Source organism: Amblyomma americanum, chromosome 9, assembly GCF_052857255.1.
Source record: "Amblyomma americanum isolate KBUSLIRL-KWMA chromosome 9, ASM5285725v1, whole genome shotgun sequence".
Lineage (NCBI taxonomy): Eukaryota > Metazoa > Arthropoda > Arachnida > Ixodida > Ixodidae > Amblyomma > Amblyomma americanum.
Window position 1 is genome coordinate 46,752,273 of NC_135505.1, and position 18,909 is coordinate 46,771,181.

Below are 18,909 nucleotides of genomic sequence, written 5' to 3' on the forward strand. Positions count from 1 at the left end.
AAAGCATTTTCAGTAGCACATAGCAGCACGAGCAGAGCATGAAGACGCGAAAACAGAACAAGCAGTGAACTTCAACTTAATTCGGCGAATTGCCAAGCCACTGCATATACAACCGCTGAAACAAACAGAACAACAAGAAAAATTTTGTAACCCTGGTAGGCATTTTTTTTTCAGGGAGTATGTATGCATTGTTTTGGCAGTCCTCCGAATTGAAGTTGAAGTTTAGCGCTGGTTTTGTCTTCACGCTCTGTCCTCATGCCACTACATGCTGCTGAAAATGATAAAACACCAACTGCTTAGGTAGCTTGTTTCATTCAAAAAAATTAATTTTTCGTTGAACCGAGTGCAACGGGATAGAGCGGACAGAATAGCAGGCAGCAGAGAGCGCATTCGATTCATTTTCTTGCGTTTCAGTTTGATATTGTTACGTGCTTTGCACGCACGGGGGTTTATTCAAAGAGGGGACCGGTCGAAGCAGGATGGAAGCAGGAAGCCTAGCAGCGTCCTTCAGCTCTCTCTTTTTCTTCCTCTTTCTCCGCGGGTCAGTCCTTCATCTTCTGCTTCTTCCGTCGAGGTTCTGTGGAAGCACGTGACATTTCCCTCCTCGCAGACGATGCCCGTCGGGCGAGTTAAACAGACCGTCTGGGATGGAATCGCTTGAGGCGGGCTACATGCACCACCTGAGATTGGCGTGACCGTCGACCACTAGCAGTTAGTCGTGCTATAACGTAATTAACGTCACTTATGCACTCCAACACAACAAATGGTCCAGTGTAGTGGGATAGCAGTTTCTGACACAGACCACGCTTGCGTAGAGGGGTCCACAACCACACAATGTCACCAGGAACATAAGAAACTTCTTGGTGTTGGACGTCGTAGCGGTTCTTGGAACGCTCTTGCGAAGATAAAATTCGAACGCGGGCAAGCTGGCGAGCTTCTTCAGCTCTGCAGAGTGTGGTCGCAAGAGAAGGTTCATCGTGGATGAAAAATGGTAGCATGGTGTCAAGGCCGCAGCGAGGCGAGCGAGCATAGAGCAGGTAAAAGGGGCTGTAGCCAGTTGTCTCATGTTGCGCGGTGTTGTACGCATGAGTGATGAACGGGAGTACGCCATCCCAGTCCTTATGATCTGCAGCGACGTACATGGCAAGCATGGTGGTGAGCGTACGATTAGTGCGTTCTACCACACCGTTCGTTTGGGGATGATATGGCGTGGAGTGGCGAAAACTGCAGCTGCTGAGGCGGAGAAGTTCTTCAACAACGTCCGCTGTAAATTGACGTCCACGGTCGCTAATGAGAACTGCAGGAGGGCCGTGCCGAAGAATGACGAATCGAAGTAAGAAGTTAGATACTTCAGACGCAGTAGCAACTGGTATCGCGGCTGTCTCACAATAACGGGTTAAATGGTCTACGCACACAAGAATCCATCGATTTCCTTTAGAGGATCGTGGGAAAGGTCCAAGGAGGTCAATGCCAACTTGCTCAAACGGGGCTGTTGGAGGTGTGATTGGCCGCAATTTGCCCGGTGGACTTGAAGTCGGCAGCTTAAAGCGCTGGCATTGCACACAGCTGGCTACATAGTGCTGGATGGTTGAACGCATGTTAGGCCAGTAAAATCGTTGTTGTGTGCGGTGGAGTGTGCGTGTCACTCCCAAGTGCCCAGACGTGGCGTCGTCGTGCATCATTTCAAGAACTGTGATGCGTAGGCTTTCGGGTACGACAAGAAGCATGCGTGCTCCTCCAGAAGCGAAATTCTTCTTATAAAGCAAACCGTCGCGAATGCAAAAAGTATTCTTTACAGAATCTTGAGCGGCATCAAACAAAGAGGTTAATGTTTGGTCCTTGCGTTGCTCAGTTCGAAAAACTTGAAGATCGGGGAAGGCTTGTGAAAGTGACGACAAGTATTCATCAAAGTTGTCTGCGTCGTCCTCAGTCGTTAGAAGCGGCAAACGGGAAAGACAATCGGCATCTGAGTGTTTACGGCCGCTTTTATGCACAACAGTGAAATTAAATTCTTGTAGGCGCAAAGCCCATCGAGCAAGCCGGCCACAGGGGTCACGAAGACTCACTAACCAGCAAAGCGAGTGGTGGTCGGTCACGACGGTGAAAGCATTCCCGTACAGATAGGAGCGGAAGCGCTGTACAGCGAAAACAACGGCGAGACATTCTTGCTCAGTAACCGTGTAATTTCTTTCGCTCTTACTCAACGAACGGCTGGCATATGCTACCACGTGTTGATCGTGACCATGGCGTTGTATAAGTACAGCGCCGATACCGATACCACTTGCATCAGTGTGCACTTCAATTGGTGCAGATGGGCAGAAGTGGCGTAGGATGGGGCCCGAGGTCAAAAGAAATTTCAGATGCCGGAAAGCTGCGTCACATTCGCTGGTCCAATTGAACGGTGCATCTTTATGCAGCAAACACGTGAGTGGGTAAGCGATGTCCGCAAACCTAGCTATAAAGCGTCGAAAGTACGAGCAGAGCCCTAAAAAACTCTGCAGCTCTTTCACTGATTGAGGCACCGTAAAACTTTTGACAGCTTCAATTTTCTTTGGATCTGGTCGAACACCTTCTTTATCAACTAAATGACCAAGAACAATTGTTTCACGGTTCCCAAAATGACATTTCTTGGAATTGAGGATAAGGCCAGCTCGTTCCATGCAATCAAGCACAATATCCAGACGGCGGTTGTGCTCACTAAACGTTTTGCCAAAAATTACAACGTCGTCCAGATAACATAAACAAATTTGCCACTTGAGGCCACGCAGGATTGTATCCATGAACCGCTCGAATGTTGCAGGTGCATTACATAATCCGAAAGGCATAACGTTGAACTCGTAAAGTCCGTCCGGTGTAATGAATGCCGTTTTTTCCCTATCTGCAGCGTGCACGGGGATTTGCCAGTAGCCGGATCTCAAATCAATAGAAGAAAAGTATGAAGCGGAGTGCAGACAATCAATTGCGTCATCTATACGTGGAAGCGGGTAGACGTCCTTCTTCGTGGCCGTATTTAAGCGACGGTAGTCAACACAGAACCTCCATGTGCCATCTTTTTTCTTAACAAGGATAACTGGAGCCGCCCAAGGACTGGAGGATTCTCGAATTATGCCTCGCTTTAGCATCTCTTGAACTTGGTCATCTATTAACTTACGTTCAGTGGCTGAGACTCGATAGGGCTTCTGGCGTATAGGAGGTGCGGAGCCGGTGTTGATAGTGTGATGAATACGACTGGTAGGCGGTGGTGTTGAATCGTCTTTGGCAAAGTCGAACACGAACACGTGTTTCAGAAGGAGTTCCACTAGAGTGCGACGCTCGGTTGGGGAAAGAGCCTGATTAATCATAGCCTTAACTTGGGTCTTCATATCTCTTTTCACGTGCTGCTCACTGACAGAGTTGGTTAACGCCGCGACGAAACCTGACACACCTTCCTCGAAACGGGCGAGTTTGAGGCCCCGGGGCAACACAGTTGGCTCTTCAGAGTGGTTCACTGTCCACAGCTCGGTACGGCCTCTCACCACGGGAACGACGCAACGAGGCACGACGATACTCTTCTTAGAGCAGGCGAGTGTCGTAGGCTCTACCACAGCTTCAAAAGATTCGCACTGATTGTGAATAGAGGAAACCCGCACGAATGCTGCAGAGAAAGCTGGTACAATAGTATCTTCTTCCACCGCAAATGCTCCAAAATCCGGTGTCGAGTTATCCACAAGAGCTGAAAGTAACGAAGAATTCAAAGCAACTTCTCCCGTACGACAGTCTAAAGTTGCACCACACTCTTGCAGAAAATCAATCCCAAGAATCACATCATGCGTTGACCGTGGTAGCACTGCGAATTCTGTTCTAAACGTTAGACCACCAATAACAACATCCGAAGCACACACACCAAGTGGAACCAAAGGTTCACCACCGACACCACGGAATAACGCTGCACGGTCACCACTAAACATCACTTTCCTACCTAAACGATTCTTAAACCTCAAACTCATAACGGATACGGTAGCACCAGTGTCCACAAGAGCCATTGTTTTCACACCATCAATAAACACTTCCAGTTTGTTCTTCAACATAAACACGGGCAGAGGTAGATTGGACGTCATCGACTCGCCGGCGGCCTCACCTCCATCGGCCGCGCCTCCTAGTTTCCCGGAGGCGGAGGGGATGCACGACGTCGAGGAGAAGGTGACCGCCGTTGGCGCTGAGGTGGCGGCGTCACACTGCGGTCAGATGCGGGTGATGAACTCCGCAAATTGCTCGGACGGTACGGGTCCCAAGCGGACGTTGGGGGTCTCTGCTGCGCGGTGTGCAGTTGCCCGTAAGTATTCGCCGGGGGTTGGCAGTCTTGAGAAGTTGGGAAACGACGGCGGCAATATCTAGCGATATGCCCTGCAATGCCACACCGGTAGCACAAAGGTTGAGAGCGCCAGCGACCGCCATAAGAGTCCTGGCGAACAAAGTCGCGACGTTGGCTGAAGCCAGGATCTCGCTGCTGACGAACCACGTCTTCTGGGTAGGTGGGCCTCCTTTCTGTCGGCTGGTGGCGATAACGTTGGGCAATGTTCCGATCGTCCATGGGCAAAGTGCCGTTGGGTGGAGCCCACGGAGTCGACAGGGCGGCAACATCTTCCTCCGGTGCAGAACTGTGCCGCAGATATTGTGTGTGGCAGAAGGTATCCCGGGATCTGGACAATTCCTCGCGCACAATCTCTCGAATCATATCAGCCATAGAACTTGGAGGACTGGCTTCAACACTGGCTATAGAGGTGACATTGGCCAATCTTCCGAATTTAGGGGTGATTCGACGCAGCTTAAGAGCTTCAAATGTTCTGCAATGTTCTATAACGTCAGCGGTGGTGCTCAGGCTCTCTTTGCTAATCAGGAAATTGTAAACATCTTCCGCAATTCCTTTTAGAAGGTGGCCGACTTTGTCTTCTTCAAGCATTCTGGAGTTAACTAGCTTGCATAACTTTAAGATGGCTTCGATGTATGCCGTGCAAGTTTCTCCGGGTACTTGCGCGCGGTGAAGCAATGTCTGTTCCGCACGCTTCTTCTTTGCCGATTCATCCCCAAAATTTTTCTTTATCTCGGTCGTAAAGGTAGCCCATGAGCTCAGTGTATCCTCATGATTGTCGAACCAGTCAAGGGCAGTGGCGGCAAGGAAAAACACAACGTTAGCCAGTTTAGTAGCAGCGTTCCATCGATTGTATTTGCTCACCCGCTCGTAGTGTTTCAGCCACTCGTCAACGTCCTCTTCAGGTTTTCCAAAAAATGTGCGGGGCTCTCGATAATGTGGCCAGTTGTTCGCTGTGGATAGCCCGGGTTGCTCAGCATTGTCGTCTCCAGGCATGTCCGATGGCAGTGGTGGGAAGCCTGCGAGTCTACGGCTCCTTCGGTAGATGGAATGCTCCGTGGTCGATACCCGGCACCTCTCACCAAACTGTTACGTGCTTTGCACGCACGGGGGTTTATTCAAAGAGGGGACCGGTCGAAGCAGGATGGAAGCAGGAAGCCTAGCAGCGTCCTTCAGCTCTCTCTTTTTCTTCCTCTTTCTCCGCGGGTCAGTCCTTCATCTTCTGCTTCTTCCGTCGAGGTTCTGTGGAAGCACGTGACAATATGGTACACCACTGAACCCTTTTGAAGCTGAAAGTGTGGCAGTAGGCACGTTCTGTATTTGTATTTAGTAGAAGGTGGGTACATATCATGAACAAGAAAGATTACAAGAGGAACATTCTACCAAGGTAGGTGAGGCAAAAGGCACTTGTGACACACCTGACAAGGCCTCGCCTCCTGGCACACTGAACACTTAATTCTAAGGAATATTACTATACAAAACAAATTTTATACAAAGAACAACACAGGTAATCAAAGGGCACATAGCAAAATGCATAAAATAGTGTGGCCACGAGAGTGAAATGCATTTGAAGCATACAAAATTCAAGAAAATAGTAACAAATAGTATTATAGTACAAAGGCTCCCAAGCAAGTTATATGTAAATTGATGGTAGCACCTGCTAAATAAATATGATAGAATTGAACAAGATAGGCATGGCCGCGGTTACATAATGGGATCCAAAATGTGTGAAAACCTTCTACACCTTCTGAGGTGCTGGAAGCCCGGTGTGTGCCCACTGCCATGGCACAACACCTTCTTTCATAAAGTGTCGTGCAAAAATGTTTCTGGTTTCGGCAGCAGCTGCTTTATGGTTCTTTGACTGTGTGGGTTCCAAGTCGAGGAGGGCACCGGATTCACCTTCTGACCTCCACTGGCCTGGGACAACATTTCCATAATCATATTCTTCGTCTGCATAGCCCGATGGACAATATGGTGTGTTCTATGTCGCGGAAAGAAAGTTATGCAGAGCACAGCATGCTAAAACAGCAAATGCTGCATTACGAGGCAGGAGGTTCAACGGGCCCAGAAGAACTCTTCACCGAGCAGTCAGGATGCCAAAGGCGTTTTCCACAATGCGTCTGTAATAAACACGGCAAATCCATGGTGATCATCTGCCAACTTGCCATAGAGGTTTGCACTGTCATTGCGCTCCCGGAAGAAGTATCAAACATTACTAAATTTCACTGGATAAAGTAACTAGCATTATATATTGCAGCCACCAGTTGTACAGACCAGGTGTAGCATATCTGACTTGGTGAAGGCCTTTATCTTCACCGATCTGCTTCTTCTTTGAGACAAATTCTTTTTCCTCTAAGTACCTCAAGTACTATGCAAAATACTGGAGTAAATTTAGCTACTGAGACAAATATCCCTTATGAAACAATGCCAGAAATTATGTAGTTTATAGTTCAGGAGACTATCTTGTTTTCTTGTAGCAGATAAAGGCATGCCCAGCTTACAGAATGTCATTCAATACCTCGCTCTGCCGAGTCAGCAGTTGAATACTTTCTTGGTAGGCTCCACGTTCTTGCCGGGGTAAGGACGCAAAAAAATCTTGCCTCCACTGAAAACCTTCATCCCCTACGAACACGCGTGGCGCAACTATTTGGGTACTTGGAAGGCGTGCTGGTGCTGGCAAGTTCACAGCGTTATGGGCGAGCTTTTTTCCAAGCGTGCACTCCTTGAAGACGCCTCTATCGCTGTGGCGCCCAGGAGCGCCAACGTCCACCATATAAAACCTGTACTTTGCGTCAACTACAGCCATAAGCACGATGGAGAATGTGCCCTGAAAAATGCATAACACAACATATGCATCAACAAACCCTGTATTCGTTAGAGAGTCTGGACAAGTTATAATAATAACTAACTGCACTGAATGAACCGTAACTTATAGTTGAAAAAATTGCTACCGGAAAGCGGTGGTGCTGTTATTTGTACGTGCTTCCCGTCAATTGCACCAACACAGTTGGGAAAATTCCAGTGCCTACTAAAGTCATCCGCAGTTTCTTGCCATCGCTCAGACCCTGGCTCCTAGATAGCAGAGAGAAAAAAAAAGAGATTTGTGGAGGATCTAGTTTTTTATGCCAATGAAATGCCATAACTCGTTTTACTTTTCGCACTACCTCATTTCAGCCACTACAAAACTTTTCACATGGCTCTTTAGAATGGCAGACTGAACTGATGGCTTTCCGGAATGAATCATATATGCAATAATTTCTATTTAAGCTCCACAACAGCAGGCACCAATAAAATAACGCAAGCAGCACTCACTGGAACACACAGTGGCTCCAAATACTTCCAGATAATTCTGCAAGTGTCATGGATCACCTTTCTGCATGTCGATGGCGCAACTCTAACACGATGGCCACCTGTTTGATGGCCATTCCTGAGGAAAGGTACCTGCATACAATGAAAAATTATAACCTGCATAAGAACATAGGTGCTGTCACGAGCGCTGCAAGTACCTGAGGGTGACGGCCAGCCTCTCTTCAGAGCAGAGAGGCTCCCTGCAAAGGAACTGGTGTTCCAAATCCCTTTTGATGATCCTATGCAGCTCATCGAACTGCTGCGGGGTCATTCTGTAGTATTGGAAGAACATGTGCGGGTCCTTCCTGATGAGTTTATACTGAAATAACGACAGAAAACGAAAGGAAGCTGTCAGCGGTATACCTCTATTTGATGAAAAAGTTACAATTTCTGTCCCACTCATTTATTCCACTTCACTGGGTTCTTCGCAAGGAAAAGGACACGAAAAACTACGGCTTTTTTTTTAACGCCCATTTTTCTAAGGGTCGTACAGTTAGTCTTCTCTACAAGCAGAGCTTTTCCTTCACTATTCTAGTTGTCAATAGCGCGGTATCGGGAGCGGTGCGCAGCAAACACGTGAACACGTGGCGCTTGTTAAATAATAAACGCCTCCCCGAAGAATCCTGAGCTCCCGACTGCGTTTTATGGCCCATGCGGAACGGAGGTCGAGGCTGACGTGACTGACGGTACTATGACGCTTTCGCGGCAATATTTCTTGATATACGTGGGACGACACCAGAATGGAATCGCTCAGGATGATGAACTAAAAGGGCCCTTATTTCGAGCACAACCGCGGGCCACACGAGGCTATAATCGCATTTTTTACGCCTACTTAAATGTAATCAACGTATATTCACGGCGTCCCGCTGGTACCCTCACAGCACATTTAATTGAAAACATGCTGCAAAAGCTGCCTGATCTATGATGTTCTCCGAACAGGGGAAAATCTGATGCCCACGGCACGCGTAAGCAGGCAAAGGCAAAATTTTTAGTCGTAGATATTGGCTACTTGAGGATTCCGCCTGCACCGGCGCATATTGCACGAGAAGCACAAGAGAGGTCAATCGGTCAACCGCTAGCAATAGCCAAAACGTACTTAACAAGGTGTGGTACTCGCCCTCCTTTTTTCGCGCCTCCCATACGGGATTGACCCAGAATCTCCTTTTTCTGCTCCTCTTCTCTTCAAGTTTTCTCATCTTCATGAGAAGTAACTTCTTCTTCAGCAGAAGTAGGCGACAGAGTACCCCTATGGAGATACGAGTCTAAAGAGTAGCGAAAGGCTCCACCACAGCTCAAACAAAAAAGAAATCAACAGGACGAAGGATGAGCCCAAGAGCTGCTCGCATCTGTTTACCTCGTCTGCACAGTGTAGCCATCTAGCGTGCGCGCTCCGCTTAAACGAGCACAAAAATACCGAAACATTCTAAAAAGTTGCTAATGTCAACCGTAAACAATTGCTTAGAACGTTTCTTTTGTATTTAGTTGCTATAAGCAAAGAAGAATGGTTACTAAATATTATTTATTTATTTTCTTCTGGCGAAAATATCTTCATCCCGTCTGGCCACACTCAGGCGGCGTCCGCTGGTTCTTCGCTCCATGTATCCGCAACCAACGAACTCTCCTCGCCGCGCAACCGCGACGCTTTCTGCCGCGCGAACATAGTCGGAAAAAACGTCGCATGTATCCCGGGCATTGAGGCCGAATATCTGTTTTGCAGCGCTATCCTAAACTCCTGTGCTTTCCCTCTTACGGCTAACTAGTTAATGGACTTCCTCTTCACTAGCTTCTTTCGTTCCCTCTTCAAGTCTAAGCTAATTCTAGACCTTACCATTATGTGGTCTCTACAGCGCACCTTTCCGAGGACGGCCACATCCTGAATGATGCCAGGTTTAGCGCATAGTATGAGGTCGATTTCATTTTTAGTTTCACCATCGGGGCTCTTCCAGGTCCACTTCCTGATTTCTCGTTTGCGGAAGAAGGTATTCATGATCCGGAAATTATTTCTATCCGCGAATTCGACTAATAGCTCTCCCCTCCTATTTCTAGAGCCTATCCCGTAGTCACCTACCGCGTGGTCGTCAGCCTGCTTCTTGCCCACCTTCGCATTGAAGTCGCCCATTAGTACAGCGTGCTGTGATTTTACTTTATTCATTGCCGATTCTACGTCCTCATAGAGACTTTCAGGGGTCTGGTCATCATGGCTGGATGTGGGTGCGTAGGCCTGCACCACTTCCAGCTTGTACCTCCTATTCAGCATAATTGCTATAGCTGCAACCCTCTCGTTAATACTATAGAGCTCCTCTGCGTTGCCAGCTATATCCTTATTGCCGAGGAGTCCCACACCTAGTTCTCGTCTATCTAATCCGCGATAGCACAGTATGTGTCCGTCCTTTAGTGCTGTATACTCCTCACCTGTCCTCCTAACCTCGCTAAGGCCTATCACATCCCATTTGATTCCCGCTAGTTCCTCGAACAGCACTGGTAGGCTAGCCTCACTAGCTAAAGTTCTAGCGTTAAACGTTGCCAGGTTCAGATTCCAATGGCGGCCTGTCCGGAGCCAGAGATTCTTAGCACCCTCCGCTGCGTCACAGGTCTGACCGCCGCCGTGGTCAGTTGCTCCGCAGCCGCTGGGGACTGAGGGCCGAGGGTTCATTGGTTTGATCATAGAAGGTTGTGGCCAAGTACTACACCAGGGTGGCCAAATCCTGCTCTGGTGAGAGAGTGCGTTGTCGGTTCTTGTTACCGAGATCAGGCCGCACTCCAGGCCTGGTTATGCAATTCCATCGACACGCGTTTTTTTTTTGAAACCCGGTGGAGAATTGCGCGGCACCAGGATTCGAACCCCGGTCCGCTTACACGCGAGACGGATGCTCCACCTCTACGCCATCGCTGCATCAGGTGTACGCTGAATAAAAAGAGGGTATTGTAGAACCAACCACTATGGGTGTAGCCCGTGCGTTCAAACGATTTGAAAAGGAATGCGAACAAATGCTGTAGTATGTGCGATTTCAATTTACTCTGAAGGCCAATTTTCTAGTAAAATGGAACAAAGAGCTCTGAAAATCTTTGGCAGCGTAGGTAACGTTACAACAGCGCGAGCACTACATCGTCGTAGTCAGCTATGCGGCTCCTGGCAATACTAGGTGGCAATATGATAGTCCTTCTCTCCTTAAGTCAAGTGCAAGTGAAATGCTTGCAGGAATTCCAGTAACAGCGGTAGTTACAACACAGCCGTTTTCCAAAGTTTTCGCTGTGATATCCGGTGGTATCTGTAAAAAGAAAGCATGGACTGCAAAATTTTTTACCGAAAATGTTTTAAATGAAGCCACGAACAATCAGTATACGCATCACGACGTCGCGCCATCAAATGATAACACACAGACTAGTGACGCGAAACCAGTGGGCATATAGGAAAGAAAAAGGCAAACGTTCAATCAGGAAAAAGTCCGTATCTACCGCACTCTAAGTGTACACTCGGACTATGCCGGTTGGAAATCGATGAGAGAGGGAGTGAAAGCAGAAGAAAGGAAAAGGTGCCATAGCGAAGGTTCCTCAATTAATTTCGTCCACGCGGAGTTCGTTGACGTGCGCTGTCATTGTACAGCCCAAAGTCTAGCATTTTGCCTCCATCTAAATTTAGCCGCCAAGCAGGGATTCGGTCCCATGTCCTCGTAATTGCCAACCGAAAGGCATTACCACCGATGCACAGCAGTGGGCCGGACAGGAGCGTTTACAGCACAGCTAAATTACGGGCTGTCTTTTTTTTCTGCATAAAATAAGATTGAACCCCGCTCTAAAATTCTGTAACTATACGTCAGCAAAATTCAGCCAGTTTAGTAAAAATATGTAGCTGAAAATTTGATAAATGTTGGGGCAAGGCTGGCGATCCTTCCTCATAAAAATACCTTGGTTCTAATGTCATGGCGGCTGCATTCGTTTATAATCGTAGAAATCAACGACAGCGGTCCCGACCCCCTGTTCGCGAGAACGCTGGCATGTCCCTTTGCTTAGCTATATGCTGCTTTAAACACGGCGTCTATTTGTTCACAAGAAGTAGTGTATCTTGTTATTATCTTTCACGCTTGGTAAGACCCGCGCCGAGCAACGGCAACCTCGTAGACGACGTAGGCCCTCGTCGGGGCGCGCGAGGGCCCAACTGCAGGCACAAATAAAGTTTGCTCCAATCCAATCCAATCCGAATAAAGGCTTCCCAGTGATCCCTCACTGCCACTTTCTATCGAGACCCGCGATCGTCTTACCTCAGCAAACCTGCTGTTCAACTCGTTTCACCTGACCCGTTCCCATTCTCGATTGCGTTTCTCGGTTTCAGTGCCACGAATTGTCAGCGTTTCCGAACGAACGAAACGACAAAATCGCGAGGGCGGAGAACTCTGAGCGAGGAGCTCTACCTGTTTGGCACGCACCGACGTTGACGTCCTCTTTGTAATCAAGATTAACGGGCATTGTGCTCCTCGCGCTATCGGCGGACAGCGGCCGGGATAAGAAAGACAGCAGGGCCAACACACTTCAGCAGACAACGCCCGCCGTGTACACTGCCGCCTCCAGCGAGCGTTTCCCTACATGCCGCTCACGTGCGAAGCCAGGTGCCTCGTCTTCATCTTGCCGGCGGTGCTCGCAGCCACCACTTGTGCCACTCCGGTGCCGCAAGCAGCGCAGAACATCACCCCCCTTCCGCCGACTTCGTATCCCGACAAAGGCAAGATGCATAGCGTGCTTTTTTACAGCGCCGCTTGTCCATATGCAAGAAATGCATAGAGCCCTACTCGAAACTCCCTTTCCGCCTTCAATATTCTTTGCAATTTAAAACATGATTATGGAGAAAATATAATTACAAATCGTAATAGCTTTTTTCTGAGCACCAGCATATTTCCAATGCAAATGCAGGCAGAGATTTGCATGCCAAATATAGAAAGACATTGCAGTGACTATAGAGTTTTTCATTCATTATATGCGCATGGGAAAACCCCTGCGTTAGGTTCTACTGACAGGTACTGTGCTTGCTCCAGGTAGACACATCAGTCCAGTTAACAATGTCAGGGCTCCCAGCGAACGTTCCTCCTATTGAGGTTGCATTGATCGCTCCGCTTCAACGCACGGAGGCACTATGTCCAACGACACAAGACAGACGTTGGAGTAATGGACCTTCGATACACCGATTCCTTAAAGACAATTGACCAACGGCTATACCACCATATCACTTGCTATACGTTATAAAGCTAAAAATGACCGCAGCGGTGGCCAAGTGGTTTAGCATCTGCCTCGAATGGTGAAGATGCGGGGCTCGATCCCCAGTGCCGACGGGTACCCACCGGTGATACAATGGGTACAATATTTCCGGTGGTCTGGCGCTTGGCTTATTTAGGGTGAAATGCTTGGGAAATGAGTCTCTGACCCCACCTTGAGAAGTTTAAAATGACCCCGTGCCATGGCGCTCTATGGCCATAGCTGCCCTTGCACCATAAAAATCCAAAATCGTCATCATCATAAAGCTCAAAATGGTCTTAGCCAGTATATGGTGTCGGTGCGCTCAACACACAAATCAGGTGCCATGTCCACTGCTTTCAATAAACGAAACATTCTTTTCAGGTCGCCATTCTACTTGAAGAGTGTGCGGTTTCAAACGCACTGTAATTTTCGTTGTGTTCGAAGTAGTGACACTGAGACTATGTTCATTGTTTCATTTCGAGGAAACTAGTTCTAATATTAATTGATGCATTTCATTTCACGAGCCAATTCCACCGTCATTCCCGAAATTCGAGGTCAATTCGTTTGGTTTTAGTTTTATGGGGTTTAACGTCCCTAAGCGACTCAGGCCATGAAGGATGCAGTAGTCAAGGGCTCAGAGAATTTCGACCACTTGTAGTTCATTAACGTGCACTGACACCACACAGTACACGGGCTTCTAGAATTTCGCCTCCGTCGAAATGCCAGCGCCACTGAACATTGCGGCCTGTCACTTTAGTAAGAACCGCCGCGAATTTTGCAATAACTAGTCGTGCAGCTAACTAAACCACTTGACTTGTTCACACATATGTTTTCTAGGTGATCTCCCGTACACAACAAACGCATCGGTGTTTCGATGCCTTACCTCTTCAGATGCAACAAATTGCGCGCATATAGCACCATCATAACTATTAATGAGAGAATTATCGTCATGATCGCTGGCCACTTTACTCGTTTCATCTTTGTGTATCCGACTTCCTTCAGTGGCTACGTGTTTGAGGCTCCAACAACTTAACGGAACAGATTGAATTGAAGTGACAAGTTTTGAAGATCACGGGCAGAAAGGCGCAAATACTAAAGACGGCATTTTGAAAACAGGATAGAAGTTTACATCAAATATTCGCGCTAAAGTTAGCAATAAAGTTTACCTCATTTAATTTTGGTATGTAAAAATCAGGCACATTAAGAAAATCTGTCACGTGGCCTTGACAACAGCCTAAATTCCAAGAATAGTGGAACCGCTGTAGACCCCGCTGTTTTATTTTTGACAGCGTCATTTCATTAAGCAAAAGCTCCCTCAAACATGAAAAGAACATCAATAATAATCGAGGTAACATCGTTGAGATGATCATCAAAGCTATCAAAGGTAATCAATTAGCACCAAATTGTGTGACGTAAGATAGTTTAATATCGATAAAATCGAGCATGCTCTAATGAACGGAGGTAGCTTCAAAGTAGTGACGACGAAACTAGGCATAGTCAAAAATAAGGTGTATGCATTTTGAGACAAATAGAGCAATGTCATTAGCAACATGTATAAGATAGGTAAACTAGCAGAAGAGTTGTAGACAAATCTATACAGTAGCCAATGTATTCAGGACATTAATGGTAGAGGCAGTATCACACAGCATTAGGATATCCTGCTAGTAACGAAAGAGAAAGTAAAGAAAGTTTTAGGCGCAATGAAAACGGGAAAGCAGGTGGTAAAGATCTGGTGAAAGCAGATCTGTTGAAAGACAAAGGGGAGATTTTGCTAGAAAGACTAACCACCCTGTATGCACTGTGCCTTATCACCTCGAGCGAACCTGAAGCTTGGAAGAATGCTTACATAATCTTAATCTATAATAAAGAGCCGTCAAGGGCTTGAAAAATTGCATGCCGATCAGTTTACTGTCCGCTTCCTATAATGTGTTCAATAAGATAACTGCTAATATTGTCAGGAGAACTTCACTCAACCAAACAATCAGGCAGGCTTTCGTAAAGGATACTCGGCAATAGACCATATTCACACTATCAATAAGGTAATAGAGGAGTGCGCAAAATAAAAGCAAACCCTATATATAGCCTTCACAGAGTACGAGAAAGCATTTCACTCAGTCAAAAGCTCTGCAGTCATGCAGGCATTGTTGAATCAGGATGAAAAAGAGCCTTATCTAAAAATACTAGAAGAATACCCTAATAACATCCGATTATTTGATGACATTTCCTTGCGAAGTCAATCAGGATATGACCCGCAAAGCATGATCAGTGAGTTAGGCGGGCAGAGCAGAACGGTGGGTCTAGAAATTGATATGCAAAAAAAACAAATTAATCTTCAACTCTCTAGCAAGGGGACAGTAGTTCAGAATTGGTAGGTAGGTGCAGGAAGGGGTTAGGCAATACGTCTACTTAGGGCAGGTGGTGACCGCTGATCCGGATCATCAGAGGGAAATAACTATAGAAGAATAAGAATGGCGGCGGAGCGCATATGGCAGCTTCTCTGAGATCATGAATGGCAGTTTACGAATATCTCTCAACAGAAAATTGTACAAAAGCTGTATTTTACCGGTACACACGTACGGGTCAGAAACGTGGAGGATAACGAAAAGGGAGACTAACGAAAACACTTCACAATTGCTAGCGAAGTGTTGAGGGCTGGTGGAAGTGGTAAGGGAACTCGCCTACTTAGGACAGGTTTTGACCGTACACGAACGTGTTGTTGCGGGCTAGTTGGTTTAACATTGCTTAAAAGGACACAGCTCAAACACAGGATGAAGAGAGGAACGTACAACGCAGGCGCTGACTTACAATTGATGTTTATTTGAAAAGCGCACACGCATATTAAGTAGTCTCGAGGCAAGCTGTCAGCTAGGACAACGTCACGGGAGGGGTAAAGGGCCGGGAAAAAGAAAGGGATTAACTCTTTTGCGTAGGCCTCCTAGTTTGTTGGGCACCGAAAATCCACGGAGAAATGAATTCGCGTGGCTTTTTCGGCACCCAACAAACTAAGAGGCATATGCAAAATAGTCAATCAAAAAGATCTGCCAAAAACCGCGTGCAAGATTAAGCACAGGACGCCATAGTTAAACCCATGTGTGACCTCGGCTGTATATGAGATACCGTTATCTTGCGGTGCGTCCTACTTGGGACTAAAAGAAGATGTATCAACTAGCGTCTGATGGAACACTCCAATTCACTCAACACCGGCACAGGCAGCAGTTTGCCCATCCACTGCAAAAAATACGCTTGCGTGCCGCCCTGGACAAGACAAATATATTGAAAAGATACTACGGAAAGCGCACACGTGAGGTACATGAAGCTTATCTAATTATAAACCAGGGCGACACGTGTGTAAGCAGTTCATCCATCAACCTATTGTCAAAGGAGACTGCCTTTCTAGACAAGTGATCTTATCTCACTATTTAACTCCTTAGCTATTTTACAGAAAATGTAAGCCACGTTCCTTTTTTTACACAAACGCATGTCCATTATCCATCCTTTTCCTGCATCTTGTTGTTTTCATTCACTCATGTCACATTTCCCACAAGCATCGTTTCTTGTTAAAACTTTAATAGCTTTTAAGCATTTATCGCTTTTTTGCGGCCCTTTACACCGCCCCTGACCTTGACCCAGCTGACACCTTGCCTCGAGACCACTTAGTATGTGTGTGCCCCTTTCGAATGAATAAACTTCGATTGTAAGTCAGCACCTGTGTTGTACGTTCCTCTTTTTGTCCTGTGCTTGCGCTGTTCCCTTTGAGGTAAGTAGTGACCGTAGATCTGAATCACGAGAGCCAACTATCTAGAAGAATAAGAATGGGGCGGACCGAATTTGGCAGCTTCTCTGAGATCATGAATGGCAGTTTAACAACATCCCTCAAGAGGAAAGCATATACCAGCTGTATCTTCCGAATACTCACCTATGGGGCAAAAACGCGGAGGATAACGAGAAGGGTTCAAATTAATCTCGGGACCATGCAGCGAGCCATGGAAAGGAAAATGATAGGAGCAAAGTCTAGAGACTTGAGAGTGAGTGAGGGAACAAACGCAGGTTAATGACATGCGAGTCAAATTCAATTGGAGGAATGAGCGTGGTGAGGGCATGTAATTTGAAGGCAAGATAACCGATGGTCCTTAAGGTAATGGAGTGGATTCCAAGAAAACGCAAGCGTAGCGGCGGGCAGCAGAACGATACGTGTGCACGGATGCGAGTAAAACGTTTCCAGGAAAATGGTGGATGCAGCTAGCACAGCACAGTGTAAATTGAGACATATGGGAGAGGCCTTTGCCCTGCAGTGGGATTAGTCGTGCTGATGGTGATGATGATGGTGACATGACAGAGAGCAAACGCTTTCTAAACTGCCGTAAATATTCTTTTTTATTTCTGGCCACCGCGGAAGACTGGAAGGAGGTTTTAAACATATAATCCCTCCGAAATGGGCTTATTAATTATTTCTGCTTTTGAACTAGTGGAATCCTGCGGTGTTGTCACATTATTGCGAGTTTTGTTTTATACAAATGTGCATTGCGTTTGTCTAGTAGCTGTCGTGAACATAATAGGCGTTTTTTCAGGGCGTTTTATTGACTATACAGCTTTATCTTTTTGTTGTACTTAAATTTTATACGCCAAGCGGTGGCTCAGCGGTTATGCCGCTCGGCTGCTGACCCGAATGAGGCGAGTTCAACTCGCTTTTCGACGGAGGCGAAATGCTAGAGGGCCGTGTACTGTGGGACCTCAGTACACGTTAAAGAACCCCAGGTGGACGCAATTTCCGGAGGTCTCCCCTACGTTGTCCTTCATAGCCTGAGATGCTTTGGGACTTTAAACCCCATAGGTAAACTAAACTAAGTTAAGCTAAACAAAGCCAAACTAAACAAATCTAAATTCAACTACACTAAACTAAGCTAAACAGAACTACAAAAACTACACTCACTAAACCACTCTAAACTATACAACGCTAAACTAAACTACACTATACTAACTTAAATTTCATTGCTCACAGCGCTCCTATACTAGTCCTGAAAAGACCAACAGTTTGTGAAATGAATGCATCATTACTTCAACTTTAAACTAAACTTAAATTACATTCCTCACAGAACTCCCACCCTTCCTGACACATAGTTTGCGAAATAAATGCATCATGACTTCAAATGCTCAAATGAAAGAAAACATTTTGAACGCAGGCTCATAAACCCTTTATATTAAATCCGGTAGGATGTCGAAATGAACGGGCCTCCAGAGGACTTCATTGTGTCACTTTTGATATTGCACTACCGCCATTAACTCATTTCTGCGCAGCTGAGGTTCTTCCGTCCCCAGCAGCGCGATATCTGTGTGGACTTATGGAAGATTTCGGCTCTGAAATACCGGAATTTCGCCGTCACAAATGCCGCTACAGTCGATGTAAGATGATCGCAACCTGTATGGCCCTGCAGCACACTGCATTTCGCAATATGACATTAAGAGAATAGTAAACACTACCTTGCGAGGTGCCAACCATTGTGGTATACCGCCTCACGAGCTCAAAAGTATCACCAACTAATATTAATGTCATAAGTCGTTCAGTATTTCATCTTTCGTACTATCTGCGCTTTCGTTATTTGCTAAACGCGACATAAGACATCTGCCAGACTGCACAACTTCCACACAACGTGAGTGCTGGAAAACACGTGTCATGTGCACACCACATTGTCTAGTTGCACCAGACTATCTGCTTGAATCGTGCCACGCCACTTGCTATACTTCTTACGCCGTCAGCCATACATGTGCCACCGTGACAGCCGAGAAAACCATGCCACGGCAGCCCCTATCTTCCGCGAGGCATCGAGACACTACTATGCGTTGCATTCACTGCAGTCGGTGGCGTCTACACCATCCCTCACAGCCGATTGCAACCATGCCGTCCCTCACTCCTGTTTCGCCTCCACTGAATGCACTGTGGTTGGCACAGCATTCGCTCTCATCACTACGGCTGGCATTTAAAAGTCGCG

The 18,909-nt window shown here is 46.8% G+C and overlaps 1 protein-coding gene across 2 annotated transcripts in view; it reads left to right on the forward strand.

The window, feature by feature from the left end:
- Nucleotides 1-11,999: 11,999 nt before the first annotated feature.
- LOC144104181 (uncharacterized) overlaps nucleotides 12,000-18,909 on the forward strand; it is a 38,769-nt gene continuing 31,859 nt past the window's right edge. The window contains exon 1 of one of the 2 annotated variants that reach the window (XM_077637043.1): nucleotides 12,000-12,413. In XM_077637043.1, the coding sequence (XP_077493169.1) occupies nucleotides 12,278-12,413 (136 nt within the window). In that variant the 5' untranslated portion in view covers nucleotides 12,000-12,277. The remainder of the gene's footprint in view (nucleotides 12,414-18,909) is intronic. The other variant, XM_077637045.1, reaches the window with a different exon arrangement.